Source organism: Prunus persica, chromosome G4 (assembly GCF_000346465.2).
Source record: "Prunus persica cultivar Lovell chromosome G4, Prunus_persica_NCBIv2, whole genome shotgun sequence".
Taxonomy (NCBI): domain Eukaryota; kingdom Viridiplantae; phylum Streptophyta; class Magnoliopsida; order Rosales; family Rosaceae; genus Prunus; species Prunus persica.
This window is the reverse complement of record NC_034012.1, coordinates 12,052,626-12,071,435: the sequence shown is the minus strand read 5'-3', so window position 1 is coordinate 12,071,435 and position 18,810 is coordinate 12,052,626. Positions and strand designations below refer to the sequence as shown.

The following is an 18,810-nucleotide window of genomic DNA, read 5'->3' as shown; positions in this document are numbered from 1 at the left end:
CTTTTTTATTTTATTTTTAGAATTAATAAAAGATAACAGGGTAATTATGTTCCATAAAAGTAAGACCTATTATCTTATTTTATTTTTAATTTTAATTTTTTTAATATTAAAAAATGTGAATTTACCATATTATCCTCATTTAATTAATAATTTCAATTCTTAATGTTTGAATTAACAAAGGGCATTTTCTGGTATTTTGAATGTTTCACCATTCTCTGCCTTTTGCTTTATATATACTAGCCCCTTGACGCATGCTCACGCATGTGCCAATTGGTTTTCTTTTTCTTTTTTATTTTATTTTTAGAATTAATAAAAGATAACAGGGTAGTTATGTTCCATAAAAGTAGGACCTATTATCTTATTTTGTTTTTAATTTTAATTTTTTTAATATTAAAAAATATGAATTTACCATATTATCCTCATTTAATTAATAATTTCAATTCTTAATGTTTGAATTAACAAAGGGCATTTTCTGGTATTTTGAATGTTTCACCATTCTCTGCCTTTTGCTTTATATATATAGATATAGATAAAACAAAGTGTTTTTACAAAAAGATCTAGTAGAATATAATATAGCATGTCAATTTGAGAATAAGATTCTTCAATCACAAACTAACCACCTTCAAAATAATGGGGAATAAGAAATTTCAAAATACACAAATCATGTCTCAAAATATCGTAGCGTTTTTTCAATAATTGTTTATCATCTACATTTTTTTTTCTTTCTTTTTTTTGGAAGGATAAAACAAATTTCATTAATATATTTTATGACTGATTCATTCCATATTATTTTACATTTCAATGCAAATTCATATATGTTCTTCATTTGTCATGTTACTGAATACGTAGGTCACGTTGGGGTTGGTCACTGAACAAGGGTTTACCCATCCTCAGCACCATACTAACAGAGTTGCTCATCATATTGTGCAGTTTGCTCTTTGGATTCAAGAAGTGATTAATATCATTCAAGATTTATTACTTGATTGGGGGGTGTGGGGTGGGTGTGTGTGGTGTTGGGTGGGATGGGCACTCAGACTTCTAGCAAGACACATTTTGGACATGATAGAATGAGCATAAGCTCAGGAACAAAAATGTGAGGGCCCATGTCCAAAACGGACAATATATTACTAGTGAAGTATGGTCATGACAAAATGGTATTAGAGTTAGACCTTGAACGGAAGTGTGCCGACAATGATGTAGGCCCCAAATGGGGTAAATTGTAAGACATGTGAGCCCTGAAGGATGCAAAGTGAGAAGGCAATCCCATATCCCTTAAGGATGAAAAGGTGAAGTAACTGTCATATGTGTGTGGGCACTTGACTTCCTAGCAAGAGACCTTTTTGGGCAATATAACATAAGCTTGAGCCCATGAAACAAAACAGTAAGGGCCCATGTCCAAAGCAAACAATATCTTAGTAGTGAAGCAAGGGCGTGACAATAGTTGTCCAAAAATTCCTATGAAGTGCTCAATTTTGTATTGATTTGGATTTTTTTTTATGTCCAGAAGTCAAACTATTAACCACCTATTTCATATTGTGTTTATCTATATATATATATATATAAAGCAAAAGACAGAGAATTGTAAAACATTCAAAATACTAAAAAATGCCCTTGGTTAATCCAAACTTTAAGAATTGAAATTATTAATTAAATGAGGATAATATAGTAAATTCACACTTTTTTATATTAAAAAAATTAAAATTAAAAGAAAAATCAAATAATTGATCATATTTTTATGGAATACAACTACCCATATTCTTTTTTTTGTTCTAAAATAATTTTAAAATTTTAAAATTAAAAAAAAAAACACTTCTTTCAGGCACGGAAGCACTGCGAAGAGGCTAGTACTAATAATGCTTCTACAAATTTCATCATCAAGATTTTTCAAATTCATAATTTCATCCTCAAATTTCACCCAAAAGTCTAAATTACAATAAAATAAGGTTATAACCAAGGACGGATCTAGGCATGGGCTAGAGTGGACTCTAGCCCAGTGCTAATTTTGGAGATGAAAAAAATTAATGGTAATTTTATAAGTCAAACCAAGTTAATTAAAAATAGTCCACTCCTCTTTGTTGAAATTAGCCTATCACAACTATAAGATTTCATCTCTAGAGGCACCCACACACATCAAACATCATGTTTTTCTATAACCCATCCATGTAAGTTATAACTTTATATTTGAACTTGAGAGCTTAGAAGTAGTAGGTCTCCTCCTCTTTAAAATTGTATCAACCTATATCCAACGGATTCTTTAATATTAGTAAGTTTCTCTCTTACTTTTTGTTTAATTTCCAATTTCAATTGTTATTGTTAGCTTTTTATGATTTAAAGTTTGGATGTTAAATTTTGAGAATTTTTTTCTTATGCAATTTGTTAGGATTTTATTGATGACTTGTTATTTTTCTGATTTAATCTATTCATTACTTAGTTTCTACTTTTATATAGCCTAGTTGTCTCTTGGTTTTGTTAAATACTTGTAACTTATGATTGTGCAATTGAAGATTTATAAGACTGCACTCTCTACGTTTATGTGTACTTCCATGTTATTTTCCTAAACCTCGTAATACGATCATGAACCTGAATCTAAACCAGAAAGTCCAAAACAAGAGTGAGACTTTCTTCGAACTAAATCGGGCATTTAGGTCTCGAACCTGAGAGCATCGATCCACAAATCCTAATCTAAATACCAAACCCCCAACAAATGATTGCGAACCTCAAATCCTAGGCTTGAACCGCGTGCACTGTCTTGTATGCGTAAATTAGGAGAATTGTAATTAGATTAGGCGAGTGGCTCGAAAAGATGCCCGAACATGGTGGGTGAGCTAAAAACAAAATCACGGGACTCCGAGACAAAAAGCAATTGCAATCAGTATCAAACAGTCCAATCATTTTTACACTCACCTTTAAATTATCCATCATCAATGTGGCATGCTAACAACACATGCAATGTGGCTTCCTGTTGATTTCTTTTTTGTCCTTTGATGGTATGATTTTTTTTTCCTTGTAAATTGTAATCTCGCATGTGTATTATAATTTTCATAATCAAATTTGAAGAAAATGAGACTATGAATGAATGATTGAATTGGGTTTTGCTAGATGGGAGAACCCAGAGCATTATATTAAAATGAAGAGAGTTGTTATCCTTACAAAGGAAAAGGGGATCTTCCATTGAAAGGACAAAGTTATCTTGCAAAACCATGAGCTCTTATTGCATCTTCTAAGAAGATAAATACAAATAGAATTGCGACGGGACGGGTCGGGACCGGATATGCACTAACAAGGCTTTCACATCATGAACCATTTGACAAACATAGCCAATTTATGCAAGAATACAACAATAAACTCTAGTAAGGCCAATTTATGCACCACAAGTACCCAGTAAAAATCTTCTGTACACAGATACCCTGGAGTGTACAAGAGAATGAGCTTTGCTGGTAGGACCGACACATTTTGCCTTTAATTTACACAAGAGAGAGCAAAGCTAATGTCTGGCTTAAAGAAAATACAAATAAAAGAAAAAGGGCAGTGGTTATGAAGCAGGATATCACAAGAAAAAGTGAAACAAAAATCAACATAACTCATTTCTGACGATTTATAGTCTTAATTTTCATGATTTGCATACTTGCAGGACTCTCTGCAGTTAAAAGATGTTGCTTTCTCATCTCAGCTTTGTCCAGGGAAGGAATCACCATCACAGGTTTTATCATTTTGTGCTGTGAATTTAGGTCACTCAGATTTATGTTGTGTGTTTTATAATATGCTAGCCTATCAGTGCAAAGAAATCAGAAAATATATAGCAAAATTAGCGGGCACAATTGCATATGATGGCAATCAAGCATGAAGTGGGGGAAAGAGAAAAAGAAGACAATCATAAATCAAACATCCACACAACTAAAATCAACTATATAGCTGAACTTTAATTCTTAGTGTTGAAGCAAAAACACTATCACAAAGGTAATCTTAGGTCAATCGGGTAATTCACCAATAGTGATGCCTCAATAACAAGCTCATAATCCAGGCAAAACACAAAGACTTCACCACAAAAATCTAAGCACAGATATGTGAACCCCTGGATGAGTTCCTCCATTAGATGACCTTCACTACCAGTTCATAAAGTACTATTTGTTTTTGCATTCCCACGTTAATAAACTGTAGAAGTACAGGAAAATAGAGTTAAAAATAACTTTAAAATTAAATAGAATTGGTTGCATACAATGGCATTCTGATTACCTCATCAAGAGGCTGATTCTGATGGAGTTGTTTCTTGCTTTGGCCGTGTTCGTTCAGGAGGAGGTCCATCCCTTCGTCTTTCATATCTTCTGCTCTCAAATTTTGATTCTCTTCGTTTCTTTGGTTGATAAACAGGGTAGTTGCCAGGAATTATCTCTCCATTAACATACTTATCACCTACATGCAAACCCCCAAGATGAAATCATTAGAATGACACTCAAGTGGTAAAACACACCATTTGTTTGTGACTCAACATACCTCCATAATCCTTGTTTTTAACATCTATATACGAATCTGGCAATACCCAGAGAACACCAGGCAATCCTGCATCAGGAAGAACCAAGTTAGCTCTACAAAGTCACTGTTATATGAGAAACCCGCAGAAAGATGCACCTGAATGCAATACATAACCTTTGAATTTTTCAGATGTTTCTTCAGATACAGTACACTGGAATCCAGTGTATGTGGTGGTGCTAAAAGCATACATATTTTTCTTTGCTTCTTCCATGCTGCAACATAAAAAACCAAGTTGTGAGATTGATAACTAAGTGCTTCCCACTAAGTGTGTGTAATCTAGGAGAGTATCAAAACCCACATAGGCTCAGACTGAGTTAAACAATCTTAAGTTAACTGATCTAAGAAGAGCCTTCCACATCATCAATCAAAACTAGTTCAAAATGATTCCATTCGATAAACGCAACAGCTAACATCAATTCAGATGCCATTGGTCAGATTCAAACTATCAAGTTGTTTTGCTAGCTAGTTATGATAATTGTTATACTAGAACGAACTTGATTTCCCACATAAAAACGTATTTGAAGTTCACTCAAAATTAGAAGATAGTTTATTATCCAGTCTCTGAAAATTAAAAACACTACTTCCAGAATATAAGAGAATCTTCTGCTTAATGATAAGTGATCAAACATACTACACTTTCCAAGCTTCACTGCATTATTTTTCTTTTCATTTTCTTGGACCTTTCATAGAAGGAAAGTAATTTTCTATTTATCTAATAATTAATTATTTTCTGCACTATATAAACACGAACAGATTACTCCCAATTACCTGCATAAACATTTCCTTTCCTTGATATACTATCAAAGAAATATATAAACACATTTCACTCAACTTGGAATTCGTGAACAAATTATTCTATTTACGCAAAACTTGAACTTATATCTCCCCTTAACATATTCTAGGAACTATTTCCAGTCGAAACAAACGCAACCCAGAAATCCTTGAAGTTTTCACCAAAAATTTCTCCACAGCAATAAAATTTGGCCCAAAACAAATAGAACCCAGAAACATTTTCTATTAAAACAAACATAAACCGTTAAAGAACATAATTTAAAGCATAAATTAGTAAAGAAGCACCTTCCAAGAACAGTAGCGAGAGTGTTGAGGTAGGTCTCAATCATTTGCTCTCTAGTGGGAGCAGGGTCTTTAGGGAACTCCATGACTATAAGCCAGTGGTTATAGTCACAGCCAGGTAACATTATCGTCTCTCTCTGCTCATTGCTGCTGCTCCTCCTGGACGAGTAGTCGCTGTCGTTCACAGCTCGAACGCGCAGCTTTGAAGGAACCGAGCGAGTTAAAGGCTGAGTCTCCGCATTGAATCGGAGGGAAGAGAAAGAGGGTTGGAAAGAAGGAGGAAAAAGAGAGGGTCTTGGGGTTGGTATTAGGGCTTTGGAAGTAAGATAGAGGCTCGGTGCCATTGCCATTTTCAGAGTTCAGAGTGAGTGAGACAGAGAGTAAACGCAGATAAGGAGAGAGAAGGACGATATTTTCAGGTTTTATGTTGGATAGTTTTGAGTTGGGCTTGGGCTTATGAATTGGGTTTTTTTGGCCAATGGCCCATCAAAATTTTATTAAATCTTTATAAACCTATACTATGGAAAGTAGGGCTGGGTACGGTATTGAGCTCATATCGCTACTGATATCGGAAATTAGAATCGGTATGGTATGATATAGGATTATCGTTTACCAAAATTGGTACAGTACCATACCATACTAAATCGGTATTGGTGTGAAAAGGTTCCATTTCGGTACCAAAATGACATAACTCAAAAATCAATCAATTCAATATTCAACAGATTCATTCATCAAATAAGTGATGCCTTATAATAGATTCAACAGATTCAATATCATTCAACAGATTCAATATCCAAATCAACCAAATCAATATCCATCAACAGATTGAATAGATTCATCAAATCAAAATTGTTAAAACTCATGCCTTACAACTTACAAACCAATTTAGCTAATAAAACTGTTTCATATTAAGATAACAAAAGAGGTTTAGCATTGATGACTAGCATACTATATCAACCTTATGGACAACATTCCTCTAGAAGAGAAATATGAACGGCCCTCTTACTATATCAACATTCCTAGCATACTATCAACATTCTGGACAAGGAACTCCCTCAACTTCATTCATTTTTAATTAACCATAAACAAATTAACAAAAATCACGACAAAACTTACCATTTGTCCCTTCGTTGATTTGGGGCTGATAGTTATTCCAGAGAGCCGAGAGAGGGCTGGGCTAGAATTAGGGCTGGGAGCCTGGGACATATAAGAGAGAGTGAGAAAGATGGAGAAAGCAAGAGATCAAGAGATTAAGAGAGTGAGACAGAGATCGAGTTCGAGAGAGTGAGAGAGAGCTTTTAGAAGGATTTGGCTCGGAGAGAGCTTGAATCGAGTGAGATTGAGAGAGAGACAGAGAGCTGGGGATGGAGGAGAGTTCGAATGGGCTGTGAGTCTGAGAGTGAGTGAGAGAGCGTGTCTGACTAAGAGATCGAGGTTTAACGTTTGAGGCAAGAGAATGAAAGAAAATTATAAAACTTAAGGTATTCGGTTCGGTACTGACCAGTACCAAATACCTAGTACTGCTACTGTGCCATACTCTATTGATACGGTACGATGTCGTACCGAATATTGCCTTATCCTAAACGAAACGGTATGAAATCGGTTTGGTAAGGTATGGTTAGTGTACTGTTTAGGTATTTCGGCTTTAGATGCCCAGCCCTAATGGAAAGAGTCAAACACACAGGGAGGCCATAATGAAGGGTTCCTTAATAGCCGTCTGATTTAGTGCAAGTTATTATTGGACTGCTAAATTGAACCCCCTCATTATAACCCCTCATTTTTATCCCTCATTACAGAAGCTTCCTAAATACACAACAGTTGGGAAATTTAGGGCCCCAATTTTTTGCATGCATAGAAGAGTATGAACTATGTGGTGGTAACGGTGATCGTCATGATGGTCGGTATTTATTGTCCATTCTCATATACATTTGTGGATTAGACCAGTTTGTCATGGTTTTCTCTTTTGCAGTTGAATTCGATCGTCATCCCTATATATTAGAGTAGTTAGCCTTGTTGAAAAGGAAAAAAAAAGTTAGCTACCCATTTGGTTAATGGGAAAGGAGGTTTGGGGATGGGAAATCAATTGTTTTCCCATGTTTGGTAAGTCTAATTATGAGAAATGGTTGTCTGGCACATGGAATAGGTAGGGGAAAGTGAAGTCATCCTCCAACTTCTGGTTTTGTTTTCCTCCTCATGAGAAAGTTTGAGAAAATGAGCCAACATTAAATGCACATTTTCATGACCATTTTGTCTCCATTAACAATTTAGAATTACAATATAGCATTAAATGCATTTTTTATATATATTTGATTTCATATGGGTATAATTGAAAATTTAAACAAACTTTGTTTTACATTCCAACACAAACCAAACATGTGAAAGGAAATAAAATGGTATTTCCTGGTTACTTTCCCAGGATTACCAAATACGGAAAGGAATCTTCCATTTCCCATTCCTAGTAGGAATGGCAATGGGTTGAATCGAGGGTGGGTATGTCATTCCATCCCTATCCCCATTAAGCATTTTCCCCCATCCTCACATTCATACCCGCAATATTCTAAGTGGAGAATCCTCATCCCCGCCTTAATTGGGGAACAGGCTCCCCTACTCGCCCCATTACTGAAGAAAAACCAATAAAAAAATTACTTTGTTGAATGAAAAAAAAAACACTATAAGCGCAAACATATGTATCAATTCAATTATTATTAACTAAAAATCTAGACTATATAAAAAAAATTAATACATATTAAAATTACATGTCCAAGGCGTGTTCATCATTATAGAGGTAGTCATCACACATCTCAATCGCACAAAGTAATGTTTTCAACTTCTTCAGTAAGATCCCTAACACAAATAAAACAAAATATAAATTTTACAATCATGTGTAGAGTAGGATATTAAACATCATTATCAATTATATAATATAATTCGTATTTTACCTCATTCTCAACATCATTATCAGATGTGCAGCCCTGGGACAATGCTATAGAGTTTGAACCTATTCACAATAAACATGAATAATTAGAAAATACTAAGTAACGATTACATTTAATAGTAAATTTATATAACATATTTTCAATACCTTTTATCTCATTCCATAGCTAATCTCGAGCACACATTAAGGCCTCCACAATTTTTGAATGAAGTCGATTACGATATTGGGGCTTACAATTCTTCCACTAGTGCTAAATGCCGACTCTGAAGCAACTGTAGACACAGGAATAACCAAAATATATGTAGCAATATCATGCAAAGTAGGATATTTGATGCCATTTGTTCTCCACCATGATAATATATCAAAATCAGAGTTCTAGGTAAAAGAGACTTCCAAATAATGGTCCAGCTTGATTTAATGAGCTCAACATTAGTTGAATTAGAAGGCAAAGATTCAAACTTGTGCATATAGTTCCCAACTCCAACTTGATATGCCAGCGATGAAGAGGTAGAAATTGAAGATTGCACAAAATTCATGAGTAACACTTGAATTAGACTTGGACTGATACTCCTTGACAATATCATAAGCCAATTTGCATACCCTCTCAATTTCCAAGGAAGACTTCTCTTTATATATGAGGAAAACAAAACTAAATCAATTTCATCTTAAACCTTGGATCTAAAAATAATTGCCAATCTCATCATGTCATGCATTGTATCCCAATATTTTTCAAACTTTGTTACCATTTTTTAGGCCATCAATTTCACTTCATCTTGGTCAAAACGAAATAAATTACCTCACAAGTCGACTTAGTTCCAAGATTCATCAATGAAATGAGACGTGACGGCCATAAATCCTCTCTTTTGGTTATTTGAGGTCCACATATCAGTTGTAATTGCAATTCTACTTTGATTTGTCTCCAATAACTTCATTGTTCTTTCCCTTTCATACTCAAATATTTTAAAGATGTCACTCTTAATTGGGTTTCGAGAAACCATATCTTAAACAAGGGTTGCAAAGCCACTGAATATCTTCTAAAACCGACTTGTTCAACCATGGACATCGGGTACTCATGCAAAATAATCATACAAGCAAGCTCCTTCCTTGCATTTTGTTGATCAAAATTATACGTACCAAGCTTGACACCTCCATCATTTGATTTAGTAGGATACAACAAAGACTACTTTACATCTCTTTGCTTCCTCAAAGGACATATTTTGAAATGATCATGCAAATGTGTAGTTCCATTTTTGCTTCCAGCCGATAGCTTTTTCCCACAGTTATTACCAGGGACGGACCCAGGAATTTTGTGTCGTGGGGTCATAGTGTAAAAGTTCAATTTTTTTTTTGAAAGATTAAAATAACATTGAAAATAAAACTAGAGTACATTCATTCATAATTCATGTAAAAAAACAACATTACAAATTACAATTGGCCACGACGAGGTTTCATATTTTGAAAACGTAGCATTATAGCTTCATTTTCAATACAATCAAAAACATCCTTTTCAACATAAACAAGCAAGCTATCACTCAACTATTGATCTCCCATTTTGTTCCGAAGTGGACCTTTGATAATATTCATGACGGAGAATGCCCTCTCGACTGAAGCAGTAGCAACCGGTAAAACTAGAGCCAATGTAATAAGCAAATACACATAATTGAATGCTCGATGCATCCTTGTCTCCACCATTTTTTTTGCAAGATCACCAATCCCTTGCAAGTCAGAGAAATCACTACTCGAACTCACATAATGAATATAAAGCTCAAGTTGATCATCAAGTGCCAAAAGATCCCCATCCGAAAAGTCTTGAGGATAAAATTGAGCAAGACGAAGTAACTTTTGTTTATCAAAAGCTACAAATGAATCATTTGGACTCAAACATGCCAAACAAATAAGCAACTCAATATTTACCTCATTAAAACGATCATCTAACTCCGTAAGTTGCTCGTCAATGACATTAATAAAGAGTTCCACACGATAATGATGACGATTTGTCTTTATTGGAGCATTACGCCTTGACCTCCCTGGAAGTACGAAGGCCTCATCCATGGTAGGAACATCAATATGATGTTTGTCACAAAATGAAGACACCTCTTCAACCAATGCATCAAACCCATTATTCCTCATCCAATGTAGTTTTTCCTTACATGATTTCACCAAAGCCATCGCATTCACAATTTCTTGATCTTTCTTTTGCAATGCTTGTGACACATCATTTGTGAGTCCCAATATAGCCTTCATTAAGAATAGGTGAAACACAAACTGAAAAGTAAGCATTTCCCTTTGAATCTTATTTGCTTCACCAGCACTATCATTGGGATTATCATCAATAATCATTTGAAGCACATGAATCACAGATGAAAACATAGAAATGATGCTAATAATGGTACCGTAATGTGAGCTCCATCGTGTGTCACCGGCACGTTTGAGACTTGTTTCTTGATGCAAACCTCGCCCCGTTATAAGACAATCATTTTCGAAAGCTATCACAAGTTCTTCTTGGAGTTGTGCTCTAAGTGCATCATGCCGCTTACACGATGCTCCAACATGGTTAACCACACTATTAGTGGTTGTGAAGAAAGAGGCAATATCAATATTCTTCTTTGCTACGACAACAAGTGCTAGTTGAAGTTGATGAGCAAAGCAATGAACATAGTATGCACAAGGTTTTTCTCTCAAAATCTTTGTTTTAAGGCCATTCAACTCACCTCTCATATTGCTAGCTCCATCATAACCTTGTCCTCGTAACTTGGAAAAGCTCAAACCATTGGAAGAAAAGAATATGTCAATGGCATCCTTTAGTGTACTTGAAGTGGTGTCGGTAACATGTTGAACCCTCACAAACCTTTCAATTACATGCCCTTTGTCATCCACATAACGCAACACCATAGCCATTTGCTCTTTCACAGAAATATCACGTGCTTCATCCCCCAATATAGAAAAGAATCTATCTTTTAAACCACTCATGATGACATCAAGTGTTTCCCTGGCACATGCATTCACAATATCTTTTTGAATCTTTGGAGCTACTAACTTGAGATTCCCTGGAGCATTTTCCAACACAACTTCTTTAACTTTCTCATCATTGTCTGCAAGGAATTGCAATAACTCCAAGTAATTTCCCCTATTGCTTGAAGTGGCACTTTCATCATTTCCACGAAAAGAAAGACCTTGTCTCAATAGAAACTTAGTGCACTTGATTGATGCAATTAAGCATCTTCGATATGCCATACGAGCTTGTTCAGAGTGTTTGCTCACAGCCGTTTCAATATGTGTATTTTGATTCATCAAATTTATAGCGGCTTCTCTAGCTTTATTATGAACACTACCAATCGGTCCAACATGCACCTTCATTCTTTCTCTCCATTTCTTCCAATTCTTAAACCCTGCTCCAGTGAAGGCTTCACTACCCACTTGTTCAAAATTGGATTTAAAGAGATAGCAATAAAGATAAAATGCAGCATCTTTAGATACACTATACTCCAACCAATCAAATTCATCAAACCATTGGGGAATGAAGCGTCGATTAATTCCTGAGATATTACTTTGTGGGAAAGAATGACCTCTAGGTTGACAAGGTCCTTTTTGAAGATATGCTCTTCGAACCTCATCTCTAATATTAGCATCATACTCAATCATACGAATTCTTAGTCCTGGGTCTGCCTGAAGATTAGCCAAAACCTCATCTAACTCATTTTGTCTTGAACTTGAAGTTCTTGAACTTCCCACACTATCCGAACTACCCAATGATGACTTTCTCTTAAAAAATCTTTCCATAATTCTACATAAATTAATCAAAATAATAACTAAAATCAATTCAAGAGAACACCAAATTTATACCAGTTAACCACAAAAAATTCATAAATGAAACATCCAATAAATCAAAACAACACCAAATTTATACCAATTAACCACAAAAAATTCATAAATGAAACATCCAATAAATTAATTTATACCAATTAACCACAAAAAATTCATAAATGAAACATCCAATAAATCTAAACAATATAATACAATCATAAATTCAATTTCAATTCAAGTAATTTAGGTTTAGAGTTAGAATTTACCTTGAATTGTGAGGTGGTGGAAATGGAGGCAAGCTTTTGGAAGTGGCGGAGCTGCTGGCAGCGGCGACAATGGAGGATTTGGGGCTTCAAGGCTTGGTGGGGAAGAGGGTTAAAGGTTTGTGGGGGGTGGAGATTGAGGATTTAGGTTTGAGGGTTTAGAAAATAGGTGTTTTGGAATGAAAATTAGGGAGGAAGAAGCTGGGCATCTGTTCTGTTTTTTTTTTTTTTATAACACCTGGACCAAAATGACGTCGTTTTGGCCAGGTCTTTTAAAAAAAAATTCGCTGGTCCAAAACGACGCCGTTTTGGCCAGCGCGTTTTTAAAACCAAAACGACGCCGTTTTGGCCAGCTTCTTTCAAACAGAACAGAGCTTCCTTGTTCATCTTCTTCTTGCTCTGTCTGCAAATCCTCTCTCTCATGGGGTCACACCCCAATTCAAAGGCACCTTCTACCTTGCTTCCATGGAGTCCATGGGGTCGTTTGACCCCATTGACTCCACTGTGGGTCCGTCCCTGGTTATTACACACTGCTTTCCACACATCTCCAATCTTTTTTTTTTTAATGATTCCAAACAACAGATCTTAACTTTCTCTTATTTTGACTGTTATAATCACATCAATTGGTTGTGCAGTGTGTTCTTGGTTCCCAACTCTTATTGAGCATTCAATTGATTGTTGAGTACCACCGTCAAAGTCCAATATGTTCTCAATATCAATGTCCATCTATGAATAGGATGATCAAGAAATCTATTAATAGGTAAATATAATGAATAATGTCTAAGCATAAACTAAGATATAGTATTGGTAATTCTTATTTCAACTAACAAATTTAGTAATATATTAATATATGTTTTTACCTACAGTGATTATGTTAGATGATATGAAAACTAAAAATAGAACAAAAAAAATAGTATCAATGGTTAAAAGTTGGAATCAAGTACCTAGGATAGTGGTGCTTGCAGTATGTTGATATCTACTCCTTTGACTTTGAAATAAGGAAGGGTGCAAGTGGTCCAAGCCAATGTGGGAGAGAGCCCTAGATATCGGCTGTAAGATTTATAAATAACACTTGGGTAATAGGGTTAATGACCTAAATGGTCCCTCAATTATCACTTCAATATCATTTTGGTCTATCAACTAAAATTTTCAATTCAAATATCCTTAAACTTTATATTTTGTACCAAGTTGGTCCTTCCGTGACAGAGTCTGTCACTTTTGATCACGCAATGGTGACGTGACTGAGTTTTGAAGGGTATATGCGACTTTTGAGAAGTCCTATCGTTCAGAACCAAAATACCTCCAAAATACCTCCACTTTTTGAGAAGCCCTCTCATTTCCTGTGATTACCATCGAGTGAAAGGGATTCTAATGCAAGTTGCTGAATTGGTCGATGCTATAGTAGTGTGCGAGTCGTTGAACTGGTGAAGTTAGTGTGTAATTTCAGTGTTAGTTTTGGAGTTCGAATTTCGGAGTTTGGGTTAGGGTTTGATTTTGGGGATTTTGGAGATTTTGGGAAATTCACTAGTTGCTGATAATGGAGTACGAATTCCGTTCGGGTGGAAAGACTCCCAAATACGGTAAGGGCTTCTATAATGCATTTTATGTTGTTTTTGTTTGGAAATTGGTGAAATGGATGAGTTGTCATTGTCTGGAACTGTGGTTTCTTTATAAAGATTCCTTATTCTGTGTTTATGTTCGGCTTTTTGGTTGTTTTATGTTTAAAGTAAGGGTAAAGGATCGTTTTCTTGTATATGGATATGGATTTGGCTTTTGCTACATTTACTGTAGAGTGTAAGCTTTATGTATGTGGTCCTTTGGTTGTGGTTCTTGTATGTTGAATATGGTATTTTTTTTAAATGGCTGTGGTCCTTTAGTTGTCTGGTTCACACCCAACTCAGTAATTGTTGCCCTTGTTGTCGTTAGCATTAACAATAAAACTATCACTTTAGAATAACATATTGTTGTTTCAATTTTGAAGCTAACAATGGAATGTGCACTCTAGAATTACATCATGGAGGTTGGTTTAAAAATGGGGTTTATAAGAAGGGTAAGGTATGTTATTTGGACAATATTATAGAGGATTTTCTGTCCTTGTTAGATTTACCGAAAATTGGGAGAGGTCTTGGGTATGAGGTTGACATTTCTCAAGTTGAGCAACGTTTGGAAATTAGGTGTAAAAATCCTGAGGGTGGACTGGAGCTTGTTACATCAGATGCTACAGTGGTTGAAATGGTTGGTCACATACCATCCAATAAGGTTATTGTGTTATACTATAGTGAGATTGAAGACTATGAGTATGATGCAAATGCAGAGAATTGTGATGGGGATTTGACTCAGAATTACCAAGTGAACGAGGTGGATTATATTGAAGTTGAAGATAAGAAGACTTTTGAGAATGTTGGGACAAAAGTGGCAAATGAAGATGCTGTCAAAGAGGTACCAAGTGAAGATGCAAGGGCAGAATTACCAAATGAAGATATAGGAGCACATTTCACTATTGATCATGAATGGGCAGAATTGCCAAATGAAGTTATAGGGGCACATGTGACAATTGATAATGAAGGGGCAGAATTGTCAAATGAAGATGAAGATGCATATTCAGAAATTAAAGACAGTGATTATGAGTTCAGTGAAAATGAGGTAGAGGATAAGCCAATTGTGGGAGAGAATATAGCAGATGAGGGGACTAGCCATGATGCTCAAGGAGAGGTGTCATCAGATGGTGCTGGGTAATGGTAGAAAAAAGATAAAACTGCCAAAGTTTAAGCAGTATAGAAGAGATGTGGATTTGAAAAATTCTAAGTTTAGATTGGGAATGAAGTTTGCAAACAAAAAACTACTGATAGTGGCTATCAAGGAGCTTGCAATTATAGAGGGTAGGGAAGTGAAATTGAAAAAAAATGACAACATACGAGTTCATGCTAAATGTGTGAAAAGGTGTTCTTTCCAAGTATATGGATCAAAGATTAATAGAGAGGAATGGACATTTGCTATAAAAACTTTGAGCCTAGAACATCAGTGTGGAAGAGTGGACAAGCTTAGGCATACTATATCAAAATGGCTTTGCGACAGATATGCAAACAAGCTGAAGCGCAACTCAGACTTTGATCTGAAATCATTTCAACAAGATGTGTTGAAAGATTACAAAATAAATGTCACCAAACTTCAAGTTTATAGGGCAAAGAGGCTAGCCAGAGATTTAAATGAAGGTACTTTCAAAGAACAATATGCTAGATTGTGGGATTATGCAGAAGAATTGAAAATTGCAAACAAGTGTAGTACAATGAAGATTAAAACTCAGATTGTGAAGGGTGAGACAGTGTTTCAAAGGATATATGTGTGCTTGGCTGCCTATAAGAAAGGATTTTTAGAAGGTTACAGACCTGTTATTGGTGTTGATGGCTGCCATTTGAAAGGGCCTTATCCTGGATAGATCTTGACAGCTGTTGGGGTGGAAGGGAACAATTGTTATTTCCCAGTAGCTTATGCAGTGGTTGATATTGAGAGTAAAGACTTTTAGATTTGGTTTTTCAATCTTCTTATTGAAGATTTAGGGATTACAAATGGAAAAGCTTAGGTAGTGAAGTGACAAACAAAAGGGACTTGTACCTGCCATTGAAAGAGTACTTCCAATTGTAGAGCACAGGATGTGTGTGAGACACATGTGCAGTAACTTTAGGGCATCACATATTGGTCTTGCTCTGAAACATATATTATAGGCTGCAGCAAGAGCTACAACTGTGCTTTGGTGAGAGGCAAAAATAGAGAGGATGAGGAAGCATGAAAGTGGTTGAAGAAGAGACCTGCAAAAAATTGGAGCAGATCTCACTTCGAATCATATTTTAAATGTGATCTTTTGTTGAATAATCTATATGAAAGTTTCAATGCAGCCATACTAGATGCAAGGGATAAGACAATTTTGAATTGCTTGGAGAGGATAAGAGTGTATGTGATGCTTAGGATGGCTAGAAGGAGGTCTGCATGTCAGAATTGGAGATACTCTGTTGGGCATAGGATCTTCAAGATAATTGAGAAGAACAAGCTAGGTTCATCACAATGCACTCCTAGATTGGCTAGTGAGAAATTATATCAAATGAGCCATATTTATGGTGGAGAATTTATTGTAGACCTTAGAGTAAAGACATGCTCTTGTATGAGGTAGAATTTATGTGGAATACCATGTCCTCATGCAATCTTAGCAATATTTCAAATATGTAAAAACCCAATTGTTTATGTGGATGATTGTTATAAGCTGGAGGCTTATATAAAAGCTTATGAACCAGTGATTTATCCAATCTCTTCAATGGACCAATGGAGTAAACGTGGCATTCCTCCAATTAAGCCTCCACTTTATAAGCAACAACCGGGTAGGCCTAACAGAGTTAGGGCGAAGGAGCCTGGTGAGGTTGAAATACCAGTTCCCATCCTACCAAATCCTATGCCTCCAAAATATATTGCCCTACCAGCCAAGCTTAGAAGGGTTTTTATTCAAATAAGATGTCGTGGATGCGGTCAGAAAGGCCATAATAGAGCAACATGTGACAGATAAAACAATGAAACCCAATAGGTATGATTGTTAAATACCTTGTTTAGTTCTATGTTATGGCGTACTTACATTAATAATTTTGTTATACATTTGCAGGTTAATGCATCTTCAATCCAAATGGAGCAAGGTTCTTCTTCTAACACAATAAGAGGGAGAGGCATAAGCAGAGGGAGAGGCATAAGTAGAGGAAGAGGAAATGTTGCTCAAGCTACTGCTGACCCCAATTCTCTACAAAGTGTAAGCTTTGGTTGTTCTTGTGGTTTTAAATTGCAAAAGTCATTAGGAGGCTAAAATCTTTAATTTTTTTTAGATGACAAGAGGTAATGGAGAAGGAGGCAGAGGCATAAGTCGAGGAAGAGGCAATACAGCTCAAGCCCCTGTTTACCCAAATTCACAAGAAAGTGTAAGCTTTATTTTCTCATTTTTTTAAATTTTTTATTGCTTATGTCATTGGAAAATAATAAAGATCAATAACTTTTCCAGGTAACAAGAGGTAATGGACAAGGAGTCTTACCATCTTCACATATTGGCTTAGGAAGAGGTTTATCATCTTCAAAGCTAAGTGCAATTAGAGGAAGAGGCTTAGGAAGAGGCATAAGTGGAGGAAGAGGCTTAGGAAGAGGAAGAGGCTTACCATCTTCACGATCAACTGTAGGTTTTTGTCATTTGGTTCATTTCTTACTCATTTCACTAATTGCTAATTTTTCAACTGTTATACACCTGACATTACTACATTGTTTAGGTGGCAAGAGGAAGGGGACAAGAAGGACCAGCTTTGGACAACATTTCCCATGATAATAACATGGCCTCAATATAGGGAAAATTAGGTTGACCTATTTTGTGTATTTTAGGATATGTAATTTTTTGGCCAGAGGGATTTTATGACAAAAGGGACTGATTCTGACTTTTGACTGTGTAATTGGTTTTGAGTTTGAATGGCTAAAACTCTGTAATTGCTTGGCTATTTTAGGTTAGGTACTTTTTTGGGCATGAGGATTTTGTGTACTTTGTGTAATTGGTTTTGAGCTAGAACAGCGCAAACTGTGTAATTGGTTATCTGTTTTGGCTTATGTACTTTGCTAGGCAGGTGCATTTTGTAATTGGAATTCTGTAATTGGTCTAACTGGTCTTCAGTTTCATGGGCTCAAACTTTGTAATTGGAATTTGAATGTTTATATGGATGTTCATTTTGTAAATTGCCTATGTGGTCAATAATGGAATGGCTTTTACTCTGTTGTACTCAATGGAATGACATCTCCCAGATATTCAAATAACCTCAATTCAAGAACATTTTAGAACACTAATGCACATTTCAAAACAGTAATGCACATTTCAGAACCATTACATTCAAAAGGAACAAACCCTATAACAATTACAAGTTCCCACTCATCAGAAATGTTATAAACAAACCCCAATAAAAAAATCAAGGTAACCCACATTATCAATTGTCTTTACCCATGACCCCATTCCAAAACCTTTTTTTCCTGAACCATTTCTTTCAATTTCTGCTGCAGTTCTTTCTTTTTTGCTTCCACAGCTCTCAATTATTCTTCCTTTGCTCTACCTTCCTCCTCCATTGCTCTAAGTCTTCTAAGCAAATCAGGGACCACTTGTTTTCCTCTTGGAAAAGTTTCATTATCCACCCACTCGAAATA

General features: G+C 35.6%; 3 protein-coding genes across 3 annotated transcripts; 1 reads left to right on the top strand and 2 right to left on the bottom strand.

Moving 5' to 3' along the window:
• LOC18781318 (DAG protein, chloroplastic) lies at positions 3,855-5,996 on the bottom strand. Its single transcript, XM_007211928.2, has 5 exons — positions 5,608-5,996; positions 4,645-4,742; positions 4,492-4,557; positions 4,234-4,410; positions 3,855-4,152 (listed from the first exon to the last, which is right to left on the bottom strand). Exons 1-4 carry the CDS (start codon positions 5,952-5,954, stop codon positions 4,238-4,240), a joined length of 684 nt encoding a protein of 227 aa, XP_007211990.1. The 5' UTR covers positions 5,955-5,996; the 3' UTR covers positions 3,855-4,152; positions 4,234-4,237.
• Positions 10,076-12,319, bottom strand: LOC109948624 (zinc finger MYM-type protein 1-like). Its single transcript, XM_020562288.1, has one exon. The coding sequence runs from the start codon at positions 12,317-12,319 to the stop codon at positions 10,076-10,078; it is 2,244 nt and encodes a 747-aa protein (XP_020417877.1).
• Positions 16,913-17,972, top strand: LOC109948623. Its single transcript, XM_020562287.1, has 4 exons — positions 16,913-17,089; positions 17,252-17,392; positions 17,639-17,806; positions 17,898-17,972. The coding sequence occupies exons 1-4, from the start codon at positions 16,913-16,915 to the stop codon at positions 17,970-17,972; spliced, it is 561 nt and encodes a 186-aa protein (XP_020417876.1).

Bases quoted from the DNA above. Each gene is read 5' to 3' on its own strand.
- LOC18781318 (XM_007211928.2), bottom strand. From the start codon at position 5,954: ATGGCAATGGCACCGAGCCTCTATCTTACTTCCAAAGCCCTAATACCA. The intron at 4,743-5,607 runs GTGCTTCTTTAC...TTTATGTTGCAG, and splicing joins CTCGCTACTGTTCTTGGAAG to CATGGAAGAAGCAAAGAAAA. The intron at 4,558-4,644 runs GTTATGTATTGC...TTCCTGATGCAG, and splicing joins AACATCTGAAAAATTCAAAG to GATTGCCTGGTGTTCTCTGG.
- LOC109948623 (XM_020562287.1), top strand. From the start codon at position 16,913: ATGGACCAATGGAGTAAACGTGGCATTCCTCCAATTAAGCCTCCACTT. The intron at 17,090-17,251 runs GTTTTTATTCAA...ATACATTTGCAG, and splicing joins TACCAGCCAAGCTTAGAAGG to GTTAATGCATCTTCAATCCA. The intron at 17,807-17,897 runs GTAGGTTTTTGT...TACATTGTTTAG, and splicing joins TACCATCTTCACGATCAACT to GTGGCAAGAGGAAGGGGACA.
- LOC109948624 (XM_020562288.1), bottom strand. From the start codon at position 12,319: ATGGAAAGATTTTTTAAGAGAAAGTCATCATTGGGTAGTTCGGATAGT.